The 18,854-nt window shown below is 47.9% G+C and overlaps 1 protein-coding gene across 7 annotated transcripts in view; it reads left to right on the top strand.

The window, feature by feature from the left end:
* Window positions 1-16,997, top strand: part of TMEM229B (transmembrane protein 229B) — a 64,139-nt gene extending 47,142 nt beyond the window's left edge. For 3 of the 7 annotated variants that reach the window (XM_023546270.2, XM_064292614.1, XM_023546273.2), the window contains one exon: window positions 1,969-16,997. In XM_023546270.2, coding sequence (XP_023402038.1) covers window positions 1,990-2,493 — 504 coding nt within the window. In that variant the 5' untranslated portion in view covers window positions 1,969-1,989 and the 3' untranslated portion in view covers window positions 2,494-16,997. The remainder of the gene's footprint in view (window positions 1-1,968) is intronic. The other 4 variants (XM_023546274.2, XM_023546275.2, XM_023546280.2 and 1 more) reach the window with 3 other exon arrangements.
* The last annotated feature ends 1,857 nt before the right edge of the window (window positions 16,998-18,854 follow it).

Below are 18,854 nucleotides of genomic sequence, written 5' to 3'. Positions count from 1 at the left end.
GTAGGTGTAGAACACAAGAAGGATCTGGGTGGAGATGGCAAGTGATTACTATAACAGAATAATCTGTACCAGAGAGAGGGAGGGAGAGGGCGGGAGAAGGGCGGGAGAAGGGCGGGAGAAGGGCGGGAGAAGGGCGGGAGAAGGGCGGGAGAAGGGCGGGAGAAGGGCGGGAGAGAGGACTTCTAACTGGGGTAGATGAGAAGGTCACCTATAAACTGGGTTTGTACTTGGGAAGGTGAGAGAAAGGTACACCAAACAGAATGGTTTAGCAAGGCATGGAGGTCAGATAGAGCTGGACTGTGAGAATAAAGGGAGATAAAGCTGAAAAGGTAAATTGGGGTGAGATCATGAAGAGTCTTAAATACAGGCCAAGAATGTTGCAGTTTTTCATTAGGAAATGGGGAACCATTGAATGTTTCCGAGCCGGAGAGTGACGTCAGGCACTTGTGTCTGTGAAGTGGGCAATATTATGCAGTAAGATGAGCATTGAAGTAGAAATCAAGGAATTTAGGTTCTAGTCTCAGCTCTGCCATTTACTGGCTCTGAGATTTGGGACAAGTGACCTCCCCTCTCTGAGCTTGCCTTACCTAAAAACGGGGTAACACTATCTCCCCTCACAAGAGTCTTGCTTTTGTAAGAACCAATGACAAAATATGAATCAAAGTGCTTGAAAGACCACAGAGCAATGCGCATGGGTGGCTATTGTGGCTAGGCCTGCTTTAGTTGAAAGATGAGACAGGGATTCCTAGACAGGTAGGCAGACTGCAGATATCAACCCGTTAACCCCTGTCCCCTCTCACTTCTTGGAGAGGGCCTTAACAGAGTGGCCACTGGCAGCTGGCAGCACTGGGACTCATCTCCTCGTGGCCTGCTCTCGCAGTTCTTGATGCAACCCTGAATTCTCCCACTGTACACTCCATGTAAAACAACACATGACGTTTAGAGAGTGCTGCTCAGTAGAGGTCTGTGCCAAAGCTGCAGAAGAGAGGACAGTAAAACAGTCCTGACCTCAAGGAGTTCGTTCACAGGCTAATTGGGTCAAGAGGGCATGTACCTCAGAATAGTAAATAGCATGGCATTTGGTAAAGGGCCAGAGGAGTAGTCCAGACAGTTGCTGGAGGAGGGCTAGGAGAAAGCAGAGCCTGTGGGCTGGGTCAGTCTTTGGGGAAGCAGGATGGGAGCTGAGACTTGAAGACAGAGTGGGGTTTAATGGTGGAGGGGGAAGGAATACGAAGCAGAGGGGAAGACTCCTGTGAGTCCACTAATTTCCCCTCAGTGTTGAAGCTAAACACAAAAACTCCATTTAATCTAACAGTTAAAGACAAATGTGATGGATTGCTTAGAAAGATCTCAGAAATATGAGGGAATGGGCTTGAGAAGAAGTGGGGAAAGAGATGGACTGAGGAATCAGCTGTTGTTGGTTGCTGTTGAGTCAGTCCTGACTGATGGTGACCCCACATGTGAAGTAGAACTGCTCTGTGGGCTTTCACGGCTGTGACCTTTCGGAAGCAGATTGCCAGGCCTTACTTCTGAGGTGCCTGAGTGGGTTTATACTGCCAACCTGTAGGTTAGTAGTCCAGCACTTAACTATTTGTGCTACCTCGGGACTCCTAGTAGCCCAGAGATGTGGGTGATTGGTGTGCTAGGACAACTAACTCTTCAAATGAATGCAGATAATCTAAGCTTACTATAGGGAGTGTAGCCAAGTAGCATTTGAGTAGAGTTGCTCAGAGGAAGCTAAGGAGGTTGTTGTTCTCATGCCCAACTGGCAAGGGTAAGGAATATGAAATAAAATAATGAACATGGATGATGATAAAGAATATGGTTGGTAACAAGAGAGGAAAGAGGTAGAGAGAGGCAGGTTTGCAATCCCCTCCAGCGTGGTCATACCAGAGACTTGGGCTGGGTGGTGGGAAGGCAGAATTGAGGACTCTGTCCCTCCTTCACCTGTCTCCTTTGTGTCCCCAGTAGGCAGCCCCAGTAGACACCATGGCTTCCGCGGAGCCCCTGACGGCACTGTCCCGCTGGTACCTGTACGCTATCCATGGCTACTTCTGTGAGGTGATGTTCACGGCAGCCTGGGAGTTCGTATTGAACTTTAACTGGAAGTTCCCAGGGGTCACAAGTGTGTGGGCCCTCTTCATCTATGGCACTTCCATCCTCATCGTGGAACGCATGTACCTGCGCTTACGGGGCCGCTGCCCCCTGCTGGTGCGCTGCCTCATCTACACGTTCTGGACCTACCTGTGGGAGTTCACCACTGGCTTCATCCTGCGCCAGTTCAACGCCTGCCCCTGGGACTACTCCCAGTTTGACTTTGACTTCATGGGCCTCATCACCCTGGAGTACGCCGTGCCCTGGTTTTGTGGGGCCCTCATCATGGAGCAGTTCATCATCCGAAACACCCTCCGCCTGCGTTTTGACAAGGACGCTGAGCCTGGGGAGCCAGGCAGCCCCCTCGCCCTGGCCAACGGCCACATCAAGACTGACTGAGTGGGCAGCTGGCTGGTGGAGCCTGGGGGTCTCTCACAGAACCCACAGACAAAGACTGAGCAGGTGGGGTTGGCCGCTTCTGTACAGCACAAGCCCCACCTGGCTTGTCATATGGGGCAGACGCAGCCTCCGTATCCTCCACTGTAGACTGGCTATGGGAGGGGCCCTTGTCAAGTGTCTGGGGGAGGGGGGGATGTGGAGGCCACAGAGGGACGTTGGGAAGGGACCATGGATCACAGCCTAGCTCAGAGGATGGCAGTGGGAGGCCTGTGGCTGAGCAGCGATTGGACTACTGTGGAAGCATCAGACCCTGTCCTGGCTAAGGGACTTTGAGAATGGGGCAGAAGGTGAGAGGGAAGGCCTGAAGAGGCTTTGGGCAGCGGCGGCTGCTGCTGCTGCTGCAGTCACCTCTCTCCCTCTCACCTGGGTCTAGTTGGGCTTTGGCTGGTTCCATTAGGCAATATTCAGGTGCTTGCTTGCAACCAATACCTCCCTGGGGGCCTGCTGAGCTACAGCCTAAGGAGAGACTGGGCAGCCACGAGGCTGCTTGGCAGCAGGGCTGGTCTGCAAAGGTTGGGAGGCCTTCCTTTGGCTCCTCTACCCTCCCCCAGGGCCCCACGCTGCTCCCTTGGCCTTCTCGGGGCCCTCCTGGTGCTGGATTCCCACCAACCTTGGGCTTTTGGAGGTTTTAATCCCCGTGTGTTCGGTGGCGTTTCCCCCTTTTCTCTCTTATTTTCAGAGCTTTTACCTCTAGGCAGCCCTTTTATCCTTGTCAATCATTCCACTCACCCCTGCCCCCATCCCTAAATCCAACGCAGCAGCTGCCGGAGATAGGACCCTGAGACAGACCTTACACTGTCCTCTTGTAGCTGCCCCCTCACTGTTCTGATGACTGGGGAGCCCCACACCACACCTCCCACCCTGTTTGGTGGGCTGTGGCAGTGTCCCTTGTGCTCTCCTTGCCCCCTCCCCATAGTCATCCCGTCGAAAACTAATTATACCCCCAATGCACAGCCAGGCCAAGATGGACCCTGTGAATTCATAGTGGGAGTCTAGAGACAAAACAGTTTGGTGAGAGTAAAGACAGAGAATTCTAGGTCATCTATGCTGATTGGTTATTTTTCAAGCCAATTGGGCAATCTAGCTTTCTAGGGGATGGAGGAACCCATTGCCAGTGTTGGAGACCCATGGAGAATGAGCGAGGAAGAAAAAAGAAGAGTCCTTTCAGACTTGGAAGGTTCCTTGGAGCATCCGGAGTGGGGAGGGATCAGTTCTGGTTCTGCCAGAATCCCAGCCTTGGAGCAAAAGCTTCTCAGGGCTGCCCCCTGTCTCCCACCCCCTCCCAGCAAGGACCCTTTGAGCTTACTCCTTAAGCAGTATTATCCCTGCTACACTTGCAGGCATTGTCATCTTAGTGGCTGTCCTCACCCTTCCCCTGTGACAGGTCCGTGACTGGCAGTGGACAGGTAAAATCCTCCCTCCAGCTTACTTCCGGCTCCGACCCTACTCCCCAAGGGGAGGGGCTAGCCGGAACGCAGCCCATCCCATGGTACAGGGTCTCTTCCTGACCACACTAGGACTCTTAGGTAGAAATTAGCATTCCCCTTTTTATAGATCATTAAAAATGATACCACCCACGGAGAGATCTCCTCTTCCTTGTGGGGCAGCTCCTAGACTGAGCAGACGGTGCAGGCCAGGGCGGGGTGGGGTGGCAGCAGGAGTGGTGTCTTGGGCCCAAGAAAAAGGCATTTGGCAGGATTGTTTCCTGCAGTGGACCCTGTCCAGTTGATTCCAACTCACGGGAACCCTGTAGGATGGAGTAGAACTGCCCCACAGGGTTTCCAAGGAGCGACTGGTGGATTCAAACTGCCCACCTTTTGGTTAGCAACCAAATTCTTAACCACTATGCCACCGGGGCTCCGTTTCCTGGGCAGGCCCCTCAATCCAGGGATTAACTAGATTCTGCAGAGGCCAGCCTGATTTTATTGTGGCCCCAAATCCAGGCCTTTGAGGGTTACAGGGAGCCAGGCTTCCAATGGAGGTGATTGCTCCCCATCTGCAGGTGGAGGGGATCTCAGAGGAGGTATTGTGTGGATTCCCTATTCCATCTGGACAATTGTTTCCTTGGTATCCTCCCCTCATTCCAAGTTACCTCAGTCTCCTGGACACTAATTTCCCTCCAGGACCCCCATGGGGACCCCTAGACCACACCATCTACGTTTGTCCTCCCCTCTCACAACTGAATCTGGTGACAGTTTGCTGATGTCTCCCAGCTTAAGGCCTCACTAATTCTCTGCCACAGCAAGCCCTTGCACCGTGTTCATTCTGGGCCCTATAAACTCCCAAGTGCAGGAGGTACCGGCATAGACCTGCCTGCATGGAAACACACGGAACATTGTGTTTCCGCTTCATCTAGGTGCCTGTTGCTGTCACTGCCCCTAGGGCACAGAGCCCCCACCCCAGCACAGGGAGGCACCTCTTCTTGGCCAGACCGTGGCATCTGCAGGTTCAGATCTCACCGAGTAGCCCAGACTTCAGCTCTGGCTTTTTTTTGGCATCTGCAGGACCCCAATCCCTTAGTACCCAGGGATTCAACGTTTGGAGGCATCCAGCCCTGCCAAAGCAATGGGGGAGGCCTGTGGGGAGTAGGCCCGCTGTTTATGAACCTCTAGTGTCGTGGGCCTCTCTCCACTGGATGTGGCAGCATCTCTGAGTCAGAGAGCAATGTGCTGCCCTGCATGGTTGAATCGCTTCTGACGTCTGCATTCCATCCCGTGTGCCCTGTCCCCTCTTCAGTGCCAGTGAGTCACAATGGCCTCTGCTTATTCACAGCAATAATACCTAGGGAGTGCCTGTGAAGTCCTTTTGTCCTGGTCCCTTGCTCTGCATGGGTCTCCTGGGGAGGCAGCTGCTGAGTGGGTCAGTTCCTGAGAACCTATATTTATGAAACTGAGTTGTGCAGACACATTGTCAGGGGATGCAGAAAGGAGAGAGGGCCTGGCCCTCAAGGAGTTAATGGCTAAGGCAAGGAGAGTGCCTTCCTCCCCAAGGCCACCCCAGACCTGGAGCAGCTGTAGGCCCTGACTCTGCAAAAGGGCCTTTAAGTGGGTAAAACTGTTTTCCAACTGCAGGCAGTTCTTCAGAAGGACACGACTGGTTTGTGTATCCATCGCCTGCTCTGTGTCTGTGTTGGTCTCTGTCTCTCCATTCCACATTCGTGCACATGAAATATACCGGTGTTTGTGTTCCAGGGCTGGCTCTGACCCATCTCTGTTTCTCCTATGCTGGAGCCCCTTTCACGGGAGCTGCTGGAGGCCAGGCCCTTTCACCTCAACATCACATGGTTCTGAGCCAAGATGGCTGCTGGCTGGGCCCACCGTACGGGGAGGGCAGGTGACACTCCCTGGCAGTGCTTTTCGCTGTCTCTGCTCTGGCCCTCTCTGGTAACCTGAATCCCTACCAGGTAGTATAATCTGATCCAAGCTTTATCTCAGTCCCAAGCTGCGATGGAGATGAGAGGTCCCTGAGATGTCCAGGTTGGCTGCACCTGCCCATGAGATGAGCTCCTCATGAGCATCCTGCCCACAGCCAGATGCCTCATGGGCAAGGATGGCCTGAGGGGGGAGGCCGAGGGTACACCAGAGAGCTGGAAGGCAGAGCCCCTAACTCTCCATTACATTGACAATCACACTTTGAAGAAACAGTGAACTCTGCGTTCCTTCCTGGCAGCTTTGCTTCCCCTGAGAACTGCTTTTGGATCAATAATCCCTCCCTACTTTACATACCTCTGCTCTATCTAGTGTCCCCTGTCCTCACCTCCACAGTGGGATCCTTCCCCACTTTGTAATTCCAGGAAGAGGGTGGAGGATTCAAAAGTTGCTCAGTCAGTTTAGCTGTACCCACGTGGGCCTGATCTCCCTGCCACAGCCAGGCTATAGAACACCCACTGTTTTCCAGATGGAGCAGGCAGTGTGATTTTTGAGTCTTTGGGAAGGCTCTCTGCCTCTCCCACTAATTTGCAGGTAATCATTGATAGAAAGCTTTTCCCCTTATGAAAATGAGCTACCATAAAGCCCCAACAGTCATTTACATGTTAGTATAAACAAATATGTAGGGCTGTCCCCTGAGAGCAGATTTGTATAAAAGGAAAGAGGCAAGCATAATGAAAGCACCTACCTTATGGAGCTTCAGAGAAGAGGCAAGAGGTAGGGCCCAGAGAGAGAAAGCTGAGAGGACCTAAGACCCTTCTTAACTGGCTGGCTCTTTCTGTACTCAGTGGATTCCTTCTTGATGCTTTTCCTTCTTCACCTGTCCTGCCACCCTCACTCAACCCAAAGGGACCTTCTGGCTAGACTGCACTGAGAGAAATGCCCCATGAGAGTTAATGCTAAGGACCTTGACTGCATCTTCTAAAATCTGCCCAGCTGTTTCTAAATTAATGCCAATGCTTAAATAATAACAGTGAATAAATGACCATAACCTTGCCTTGTCTTCATGGGGTGCCTATCTTGTTGTTAGGTCCCATCAAGTCAGTTCTGATTCATACTGATCCTATGTGTAACAGAATGAAATACTGCCTGATCCTGCGCCATCCTTACAGTTGTTGAATGGATGCTTGCAGCTGTTTCTTCTCATTTTGAGTCATGCCACATCAGCAGATGAAGGTCCCAGAAGCTTTACTCCACCCACATCATTAAGGTTGACTCTACTTTGAGGAGGCAGCTCTTCCCCAGTTGTATTTTGAGTGCCTTCCAACCTGAGGGGCTCATCTTCCAGAACTATATCAGACAATGTTCTACTGCTATTCATAAGGTTTTCACTGGCCAGTTTCTTCAGAAATAGATTGCCAGGCTATGCCTAGTCTGTCTTAGTCTGGAAGCTCTGGTGAGACCTTTCCAACGTGGGTAATACTGATGGCATAGCTTCCAGCATCACAGCAACACGAGAACCACCACAGTATGGCAAACTGACAGATGCAGGGTGGGTGCCTATCTTAGAAGGGTGTGTTGCCTACATTGCCCTCTGGTGCAACCAAGGGACAGGTAGATTGTCTCTGTTTGGTGGGCAGGGAAACAGGTACAGGAAAAGGCAGCAGCTGACTCATCATATTGCAGTAGCAGGTTAAATGTGCCTGGGTCTTAACTTCAGCAACAGCTGCCGCTCTACCACTGCTAATACAGCAACTGCTAGTAGGCACTATGCTGAGTGCTTTATGTGCATTCTCTCATTACCCATTTGAGATGAGCATCATTATTCCCACGGGTCTCTGGGTGGCCAAAATGGTTAAGTGCTCAACTACTAGCTGAAATGTTGGCAGTTTGAACCCACTCAGAAGCACCTTCAAAAGACACGACTGGTGATCTGCTTCCAAAAGATCAGAGCCTTGAAAACCCTATGGAGCAGTTCTACTCTGCACACACGGAGTCACCATGAGGTGGAATTGACTCAATGGCAACTAACAACAACAACCATTATTTCCCTATTTTACAGAGAAGGTCTGTTGGCAACCAGTCTGTAACCCCAGATTTAGCATCTTGCTCTGAAAACCACTCTTTTGTTTCATTATAAGCAGGAGACTCTTTGGGGGAGGATTTGTGCTGGGTCAGGTACCCCTTTGTATTTGGATGAGATTCTAGATATATTTAGAGACCAGCCCAGGAGAATGCTATTTACAAAGACTGTCTTCATGGGAGTCCTGAGTTCTTGGAATCAAAGAGAAATGAAAATGTTTGGAGTGGGAGGGTAGGGAGGAGAGAGGAGGGTGATAATGATAATGATAATGGAGGAGATATGGGATGCCATCTTAGCCAAGACTAATGATGATTGGCAAAGAGAGCCCTCATAGTAGTGGGAGAGATGTGAAATTTTGGCCTCTGGCAGTTCTGGGCTTAGCGCTGCCACCTCTGCCTCTCGTGTTCTTCCCACACACAGCCTTATTTTTGCCCTGGGTCTTTTCTCTTTGATCCTATTTGGGCCCCTGGCTTTGGGTGATCACAGAAGGTTTGAAACTGCCTGCCTCTCCCCAGATGAAGACTTTTTCCTCATAGCAAGATAAGAACCTTCTGCCAGTTGCCTTCTGAATGTTCAGATGGGCCTGAGAATTGACCTGTTTAGTTCAACCCTTTACTGGACACTTAACAATGAGCCAGTGACCCAGCTAGTTACTGTGGAGCTTACAGTCAGGCTAGTCGGCAGATAGACATTGAACAGATGCTTACACAGATAGTGTTATTATGTTGATCAGTCTTGCAAAGGAGAAGCGTCTAATAGATGAACCTGACTCATCTATTGGGACAGGTAAGGATTCCCCATGGGACAGACACTTAATGAAGACCTGAAGGTCAATTACTGATGCTTTCAAAGTTGGGTTGGATTCTCAGTGTCCAGCAATGCAGACATTTACTGTGTCCTGAGAGGTGCCTGGATGTCATGCAGAACAAAGTCAGCACACAGTGGGTGCTTTAAGGAACTCTTGATGAATGAAGTCTTACAGCATATCAGCCCTGGTGACCCTGGCTGAATGGTTCCGGAACACTACCGAGTTCTTTGGGAACCTGGAACTAGGATTCCTGTTTAGACAACCTTCTCTGCCATATCTGTTCTACCACCTTAGACCAACTCACTGTCCTACTCTCTCTTTCCAAATCATTAGTCCTGCTGAGCCCTGCCTGCATCCCAGCTTCACTCTTGGAGTCGTTGGGCCTTGGCCAAAGACCCAGCTCCACTGATGTGCCCATTATTTCATTCTGGGGATAGGCTTTCTTGGTTTGGGTAAAGGTGGTCTGGTCTGGCTCCTTGCCTCCATCACAATCACACGCTCTACCCAGAAAGGAAGGTTTCTGGTTTATAAATGTCCACATAAGGTGAAGAGTCTTGAGGCTGGCTTCTTAGAGTATAGGGTTTGGGACTAAGGAAGGAGATTTTTGCAGAAGGCTTTCATCCTGTACCCACTTAGGAGTTCCATTAAGAGCAAGAACACCTATGGGTGGATAATGAGGAGGGTCCACCACATGAAGATGAGGAAAGAATATTTCATGCAGAAACAGCTAGTGTACAAGTCTAAACATGGGAATGTGCTTGGAAAATTTAGGGAACAGAAAAAGGCCAGTGTGGGTGGATCTTATCAAGTAAGGGGATGAGGAGGTATACAGGATGCTGGTTAGAGAGGGAGGCAGAGGTCAGATCCTTTAGGGCTCTGAAGGCTGGGGTCAGGATGGAGGAGGTGGGGAGGAGAGATGACTATGGAGCTCTTAAGGAAGGAGAACTCTGGGGCCTGACCCAATCCCTCCCAGGGAACATGATATAGGGAGGCCCCTTCCGAGGGTTGGGTCCGAGCAGGGGAAAGCTGCAGACAGGACCGGGGTCCCTCATGCCCTTGTTGTTTTCTTGCCCCCTTAGGGGATGGGTCATGAGTTGAGGTCAGCATAACTGCAGGATGGGTCTGTATGATTCCTGCAAACCCTCCTCTCTACCTGTTACGCAAGGACTCCTGCCTTGGGGAAGATTGCGCCAGACATATTCTGCAGGGCTTTATCAACTAACCTGTACACACACACACACACACACACAGTCTTACCTTCGTGAGCTGGGCCTACTGAGGCCCTGCTGAAGCTACCTGGGAGCTAAGTCTCCATTCTACTAACAGACCCTTGGAGTCTCCAAGGCCTTGGAGGTATAGGACACCCAGATTGGGGCAAGTGTTGGGGAGAAGCACGCGTACCGAGTCACATGGACTTACATTCTGTTGAAAGGAAAAATCTGATTAACAAGTCATTTAGAGTTAACAGAATTTATTAAGCGATAAGCTGTTCATGAACAGGGAGCATTCACGCTGAAAGTGGCAAGATGCTCGCTTAAGCAGCAGAAGTATGGCATTTTTATAAGCAGTTAGGGAATTTCCAGGAGGGAAGTTATAAAGGTTGAATCATAGATACGTTTTTAATTGAAAGGAGGGTTTTACAAAGCAGGGGTCTTTCTGTCATTGGTTCCATAGTTATACTTGTCTGTTGGGAATTGGTGAATCTGGTATGGTGAGTCAGAAACATTTTTTAATCGTCAAGTTTTTGTTTTTGAAGATTTTCTGTGTGTAGAACACTTTGAAAAATTCCATATTGTTCTGTCACGGTTTGTACCTGGCACAAATAGCCATTCTGATTTATTTGTTCTTGGAAAGGTTTTTTGCACCTGGCACAAATGGCCATTAAATTTTATTTAATATTTAACAGTTCTAACCCTGACTCTACCACTTACTATCTGTATGAGCTTTGGCAAGACACTGAGCCCCTCTGAGATTCAGTCCAAAGGATTTAGTTCAGTTTAGTTTGGTTCACTGGAAGCATATTCTTTACTCCTCTGAGGCTGAGTATAAACGTAACTACACTGAGGACTTGGAACAACCAGAGGGGACATTAGATCCCAGTTCAGCATAGCACACATCTTAAAATGGAGTATTAGACATCACTTTATTAAAAGTCTTGTGAATATGCTTGCCTTTGGGAAATTTTTTACTGGCCAACTCTGGCCCATTCTCCTGTTGATGTTGGGTGCTGGGTGCCCTGGGACTAAGGGGTTTCTCAAGATATGGGTTTTTCAAAACTGGGAAAGTCCTGGGAGAACTAGGACCAGTTGGTGATCCAAACTTGTGGAAACTTAAAAAGTCCTTACTAATTGCAATAAAATTTAGTTCCTGCTTTGGGAAATGACTCCCACTGGACATGGTCTTGGCCAAGGATGGAGTCCTGACCAAAACCAAGACAATCAGCTCCTTTCTCTTCATCTTCGTTTCCTAGTGTTGCTGTAACAGAAACATACGTGGATGGTTTTAAAGAACAGAAATTAATTTTCTTACAGCTCTGGAGACTCAAAGTCCAAATCAGGAATTGGCTGTGTTAATTCCTTCCTTGTAGGTAGTCCTGGGCATGCCTTGGTTCCTTTGATTGTAGATGATCCTGATATGGTGCCTGTCTTCCCCTGCGTGTGCTTGTGTGCATACTCTGTGCTACTCTGTTCTTTTTATAACTCAGAAGTGATTAGATTTAGAACCCGGCCTACTGGGATATACTCTAATTAACATAACAAAGAAAACCCCTTTGCAGGTGTAGGGATTAGGATTCCAACACATATTTCAAGGGGACACAATTCAATCCATAGCACGCTTTCCTTTGAATCTCAACATAGCCTGAAGGGACTCTCCAATAATTCCTACTACCTAGATCCCTGGAGGTATTTTGATTCCTGTTGTTTTTTAAGTTTGTTCTTCAGCCTTTCTTTCAACTCTGTGGGGTACCCCTCTAGGTTTCCAATAAATTCCTTTTCTGTTTCTGTTAGTCAGTTGGTTCTGTTGCTTTCAACCCCTCTCCCCATTCTCCTTACAGCAGTGAGGACCTTAGGTATCTTGACAGTTTAAATCCCTGCTATACACCTGACTTCTTTTGAAACATCTGTCACCTGTGATCCATATCTTTAGCCCTCAAACTTCCCCTCCCTAACCTGCATGAGTTACTGTCCAAGCCTTAAGCTAAAACCCCTTATCTAATCCTCACTTTCATTCCCAAGACCTAGCCTATTAAAGTCTGTGCTTGGCACCCTGTTCCCCTGTTCTTGAGTCTTAGGCTGATTCTGCTGAAAGCTGGAGGAAGCCCCAACATGGGGGTGCCCCAAACTAAGGCCTCTTTTATAAACTTTAGAGCACCCAGAAATACAAATCATGACCTGTCAAATGTTGCATGTTCCCCAGGACTCAGACCTGATCCATTTCGGAAAATTTGATTTAGGAGTTGTCCTTTTCTGCATTAGGGTTTCCAGGAGTCCTTTGGAGGCAGGCAGTTTACTCTCTAGGTGAAGAGTCAAGGGCAGCTAGCTAGTGCCCAGGGTCCCCTGGTTTGCCAACCAACAGCTCCTTGGGGACAGTCTGACCTGCCGAACCAAAGCCAGGAGTTAAGACAAGAGACAAAAACTTGTGTGTACTTCTTCAACCCCAAAGGACATATCTCTTCCTTGGATTCCTTTAGAAATAAAAACAAAATCACATTAAGTGTTATTTTGCTGACTTTCAATCTGTTCCCCTAGGGCCTCAGGCTGGCTGACCAGCAGGACCAGATGGCATTTTCTGCAGGAATAGCTCATGGGCTTTTACATGGGCTAGGAACATCTTAAGAAACAAATTTTCTTCTCCTTCTGATTGACATATCTGTGCATTCCTTCAGTTATTCATATATTTTTCTCTTTATGACTCTGATGAAGGCACTTGACACCCAATTCTGGCTTACATTTCACCTCCTTGAGATGACAGCAGACCTCGTCACCCAGAAGGAGGGAGGATGAGGGGAAGGGGAGGGAGTAGAAAAGGCCGGGAAAGGGAAGAAGCCAGATTGCTCCATCTTTATAATTCTGTTTGCAACCAGCCTCTTCCTCAGACTTTCTGGAATGTGGCTGGCTACCGTCTACACTCACTGATCGCCTGGGAATTTCCTGGTTGCCCAACAAAAAAATTCAACCTCCCAGGCTATGGAGTCATTAGACCTGAGTTTGAATCTTATGTGAGTGTGTAATGCAACCTAAGCCTCATTTTCTTCATCTAAAAATGAGGCTAATAATAGGACTTACCTCCCAGAGCTGTGGGGATTAGATGAGGCAGTGCTTGTCAAGTGCTTAGCACGCAAGTGATGTCAGATATTAGCAGAAATATTTTCCTTCATTAATCTCGTAAGTCAAATGCAAGCAGATGCCACTCCAGCTAGTATTTCTGGACTCCTGCTGGTACAGTCATGGTGGCCAAAAGCATGGACCTTGGAGTGCTCCTTATCTGGCCCTGGCCACCTCTTAAGAAGGCAAATTACTTAATCTCTATACACATTTCCTCATCTGTAAAATGGGGGTAATAAGACCTACCCTCTCTCTAGGATTATTGTGAGGGTTAAGTTAAATAGGATAATACGTCTAATGTACTTAGTACAGAGCCATAGTCCCTTATCCAAAACCTGTTGGATTTCACAATATTTTTCACAAGGTATCACAATAAATTCAATAATATTTATACTGTATATACTCAGGTGTGGGTCAGCACCCCATGGTCAAACATATTAATATGTCTAGAATGAAACCTATGAATATTCATACTAAATGGGGTAGATAAAGACTTTAATATTGAATATACCATGAACTGCCAAAAGAGTGAACAAATCTGTCTTGGAAGAAGTATAACCAGAACGTTCCTTGGAAGCAAGGATGGTGAGACTATGTCTCATATACTTGGGACATGTTATCAGGGGGATCAGTTCCTGGAAAAGGACATCATGGGTGGTAAAGAAGAGGGTCAGTGAAAAAGAGGAAGATCCCCAATGAGATGGATTGACATAGTGGCTGCAACAATGGGCTCAAAAGTAACAACAATTGTGAGGATGGCGCAAGGCCGGGCAGTGTTTTGTTCTGTTGTATATGGGGTCGCTATGGTTAGAACCAGCTCAACAGCACCTAACAATAAACAAAACAAAGACTCTAAATGGCCTTACAACAGTTCAAGTCAAATGAGTTTTGATTAAAAAAAAAAAGTTTTGTGTTTCAGGAAATGACAGCTTTTGTATTGAGGGTGGATAAATTATAAAATTACTGCCCCTCACAATGCCCTCTGGTTTACAAAACTCTCATTCATCATCTCATTTGACCCTCACTTTGTGAGACAGGCAGGGCAAGTATTACGATTCCCACTTCATAGATTAAAAAAACTGAGGATCAGTAGAGTGATTTGTTCTGTGTCACATGGCTTATAACTGACAGCACCAGGGTGCCTGGGTCGACTGGGCCAAGGACTCTTCCCATCATACCGCACAGTGTGACAGGCATGACCCTGTCACAACCATCCCCTTTGCTTTGAACTTACCAAAAAAAAAAAAAAAGGTACGACTAAATAGTCAAGTTTTTGTCTCATCTATCTAAGTGCCTGTATGTACATTTCTTCACTGTTCTCAGATTCTACTTTTCCCACCTTGGTACCTGATACACATTTCACCATATTGAAATAAACAACTTCCTTGTCATTGCAAATTAACTATGGAGCCTTCCAGAGCCTTAATTTAACTCAATCAGCTTAGCTATTCCCCTATTCCTGGGTATTTGCGTGTTTCCTATTTTGCACTATTTGAAAATAATGCTTCAGTCATTCACTTTAACATTTGCCTTGGGGGTGAGCAAGCACAATGATCTGAAGTCTCCTGTCCCTTGAGCCCCTGGCTGGCTGGCAGCCTTTGGGAGATTGTCTTTCCAGGCACTTTGATTTGTTGTTTCTAGTCAACTTATCAGTTAGGGCTCATTGAGTGCCTACATGGAGAACAGGGTGCTCTTTGGTGCTTGGAGGACTCAGAGAAGCATAAGCTGTGTCTCTGATCCTCAAGAAGCTTATGTGTAACCAGGGAGGCCTTTCAACTTCAAACCAAGCTGAGTTTGTGTCCAGCCAGTAAGACCTTCTAAGCAGGGCTTGTCAAAATGTGTCCAAGGGTGTGATGTGAGTGGTGAAAGCAGAACTTTAAATAGGTCTCTGATCTATTCCTTTCTGTCAAGGGCATTTATTCTGTTCAAGAAGAAGGTGCTAAAAATGAAGTAGGGAAAATAAGGCCAGAAGTTCCAGTGAAGCCTCCCCTAATTCATCAAGTTTTGCTATCAGACTCCATTGGTCAGGGTGAATCATTAAAAATCAATATAAAATATTACTAGCTTAACTCCCCTCAGTGGGGAGTTGGCAAAAGGACTAAACAAGACCCATGTTCTATCTAGCTTCCCCTGAAGCATATTACTTAACCTCTCTCAGTCTCCACTTGCCCATCCATCAAATGGGAGCAACAGTAAATTTTCTTCCAGACTCTCAGGAGTGTAACGAGGATCAATTGAGATTCTGATGAGTACTTTAGAAAGAACAAAATGTAGCCCAAGTAATCTTGGGGAGGGTGGGGAGCACGTCTCAGTCATTGCCTCATCTCAAGCGCCTAGTACAGTGTGGGTCTGGTACATAGCAGGAACTCAATGAACATTTGTTGAATGAACAAGCAAATTGGCAGATATGATGATAAACTCACGAAGGGTCATCATTCCAGCATAGCTGAGCCTGAGGAGAAGACTCCTCACCCCCTACCCCAGCTCTATCCCACACATCTATCCTCTATAGGGAAGACCCTATCCTGACACTGTCTCCTCCAAATCCACTGTAACAGGTTCCTCATTCAGGGCAGCAAAGATCCAAATTGAAAAGTTCACCCTGGGTGAGGGAGCAGAGGCAACTGCTGACCTCAGTCATCTCCTCAGGTTTCAAGGATTGCAGGACTGTTGTCACAACAGGCTGGCCAGCTCCACCCTCATTGCCCACTCCTGGCTGCTGAGGCAGGGGAATGTTAGGCCGCAGGGTTCCTCAGCCCACAGCAGTACTCTGACCCGCGGAGAGGGAACCCTGGCACCAGGGAGCCACAATGCACGATCAGCCAAGGTCTCAGGTGCTCCGTCACCTCTTAACATTGGCAAGTCTGCTGCTCCTGGGCGTTTGGTACCAGTCACAGAGACTCCTTGGCCAGCCCAAGAGAGCTTGCCCACTGGCTCAGCTTTCTCAGGGAGGGTGCCCGTACTTCCAATGTCCATGTCATTCTCATTAAGAGCCCCTACAGGGCAGGACCATTCTCTGAAGGTCCCTTCTGCAGCTTGTGGGGTTGTGACAACCAGTCACTTCCCAAAGTCTGTAATTTCTTTCATTATGCATGTTTGTCTCTGTATTATCACCTCTCCACCCAAAGGTAAGCTCCAGAGGGAAGGGACCATGTTGAACTTTCACTGCTTTCTCACCCCATGTCGAGAACTGTGCCTGACCCAAAGTAGGTGCTTACATGAGATTTGTTGAATGAATGAGTAAATGAATGAACTCTTTTCAATATTATTATATATGATTATTATGAATGATAGTGATTGTTATGGGTTGAATTACGTGCCCCCAAAATACCTGCTGTAAATCCTAACTTCTGTGCCTGTGGTTATAATCCCATTTAGGAATGGATTTTCTTTGTTATGTTAATGAGGCAGGACTAGCGTAGTGTGTATCTTGAGTCCATCTCTTTTGAGATATAAAAGAGAGTAAACAAGGAAGGGAAAGAAACAGATGGGGGAAGAAAGATGCCAAACCACATGAAGATCACCCAGGAGAGGAAGTTGAAGAGCAAGGACTTCCTCCCGAGCCGACAAAGACAGAAAGCCTTCCCCTAGAGCTGGCACTCTGAATTCAGCCTCCAAAACTGTGAGGAAATATATTTGTTTGTTAAAGTCATCCACTTGTGGTATTTCTGTTATAGCAGCACTAAATAACTAAGACGGTTACAATAAAAAAAAATAGGTATTATAAATAAGTGATACGTATACATGACTTGGAAACCCGGGTTACGTAGCGGTGAAGAGCTACAGTTGCTAATCAAAAGGTCAGCAGTTGGAATCCACCAGGGGCTCCTTGGAAACCCTATGGGGCAGTTCTCTGCCCTATAAGGTCACTCACTAGAAGTCAGAATCGACTAGACAGCAAAGGGTTTGGTGTTTTTTTTTTTTTTTGGTACGCATGACTTAAAAAGGAAGCAGAATTTCCATAGTCTATCAGATTAACACAAATTCTCCTGTGTTATTAATTTATTATTCATTTATTAATTCATTCAGTTATTTATTCCACTCTGTTTTTGATCTGCAGGTGAGACAAGAATGAAGTAATCATATAATGTGTATGTCAGGACTGTAAAATAGGGGTTCATAGTTTTACGAGTATCTCTAAGGGGGATTTGACCTGGTCAGGAAGTCAGGAAAGGCTTCCTGCAGGAAGCCACAACTTAGCCAGGATCTAAAAGAAGAGAGTTGTTAGCTTCTAGCCAAGTGGAGAGGGAAGAACACCCAACCAAGGGGGTAGGAGGGAGCATGTGGGGTAAGGAATGAGGGGCACCCAGGAAGGCCCAGCTGAGCCCTGGGTTACAAGCAGGAGGTTATGGGTAGGGGTTTCTGCTGACATTTGGAGAAGAGGGCATGAGAACTGGAAGGAGGAAAGGTCAGGAGATGTCATGCAGTGAATGTCATGTGAAAGACAAAGAGATTTAAGGTGCCATCCTTAGAAGGAAGGATGGATGGCAGTTTCAAGGAGGATTTGTTTACCAGATGCTGAAGAGGAATTTCCACAGATAAAACTGCATGGGTTTGTAAAGAGGAGCAAGCATGCCAGCTGCATATTTAACGGACTCTCATATATTTTATGTGCCAAACTCTGTTCTAAAGGCTTTGCCAAATATCGAACCACTTATATCTTCATAGCAATTACACGAAGCATGTAACTATTACTACGCCTGTTTTACAGATGAGGAAACGGATGAGCAGAGGGGTTAAGTGCACCCCCTGAGGATTACAAAGCCAGTTTGACTCTGGAAGCCAAGCTCTTACCCTCTTGCTCTGTTGCTGGTGCTAGCTAAGGACTTTATATCTTTTTTAGTCCTTACAGCCACTCTGAGAAGGAGGTATAAGTCTCTTCGTTTTTGCAGGTGAGAAAACTTAGGCTCAAAAAGGCTAACTTGCTGAAGGTCAACCAGCTGGTAGGTCAGAAGCAGGACCTGTGATCCTAGCCACCCTCACTGCCTCCTGTGTCTCCCTGGTGCTCATGGCTGAGCTCTGAGTCCAGGTGGCCCTCTATGCCAATTCCTGTGCAACTTGGGGAGCCAGCGCCATGGCTGAGCCAAGCTCCAGCAGATGGCTGCACCCCATGCGCATTTTTGATTTGGCGGCAACCCCTCCTCACCCTCCAGCTTCCCATCCCAGCTCCAAACTTTCAACCCACCGTGAGTGGGGACAGGGATACCACCCTGCCCTGGCACGGGACTAGGAACAGCTTGATCCATCAGCAACTTTAGGGGGAAAAAATAGGTGCAGTGAAAATCTATACATCCCTGATGGGCAGGAAGGTGATGGCCTGACCTAGGGAAGGTTGTTCAAGGATTCAGCGAGTCAGCATCCCGGGTACCTGTGTGGGCTGATGGCAGCGTCAAGGGCGGGCAGACAATGGGCCTCAGGCAGACACTCTGTCTCACCAGTTGGCACCTCTGGGAGGTTTTCCCTGGTTCCACCTCATCCCAGCTCTCCTGTTCCATCCCTCAGGAGCTCCCTTTGCACAATGGCTGACAGTCTCAGGGTGCACCTGAGACCAGGGAAAGGGTGGTTTGATCAGCCTGCCCGGCCTCCTTGGTGCAGAGCCTGAAGAAGCTCATCATCAGGCCCGTCAAAGTCACCTGAGCTGCTGCTGAGCCTATTGCTTGGTTAGTTTAAGAACCTGAGGTTGCTTCACGAACCTGACTCAAAAGACACCTGGTGCA

The sequence above is a fragment of the Loxodonta africana genome, chromosome 10 (assembly GCF_030014295.1).
Source record: "Loxodonta africana isolate mLoxAfr1 chromosome 10, mLoxAfr1.hap2, whole genome shotgun sequence".
Lineage (NCBI taxonomy): Eukaryota > Metazoa > Chordata > Mammalia > Proboscidea > Elephantidae > Loxodonta > Loxodonta africana.
Note: the sequence above shows the minus strand (reverse complement) of the source record. Positions and strands in the feature narration are given on the sequence as shown.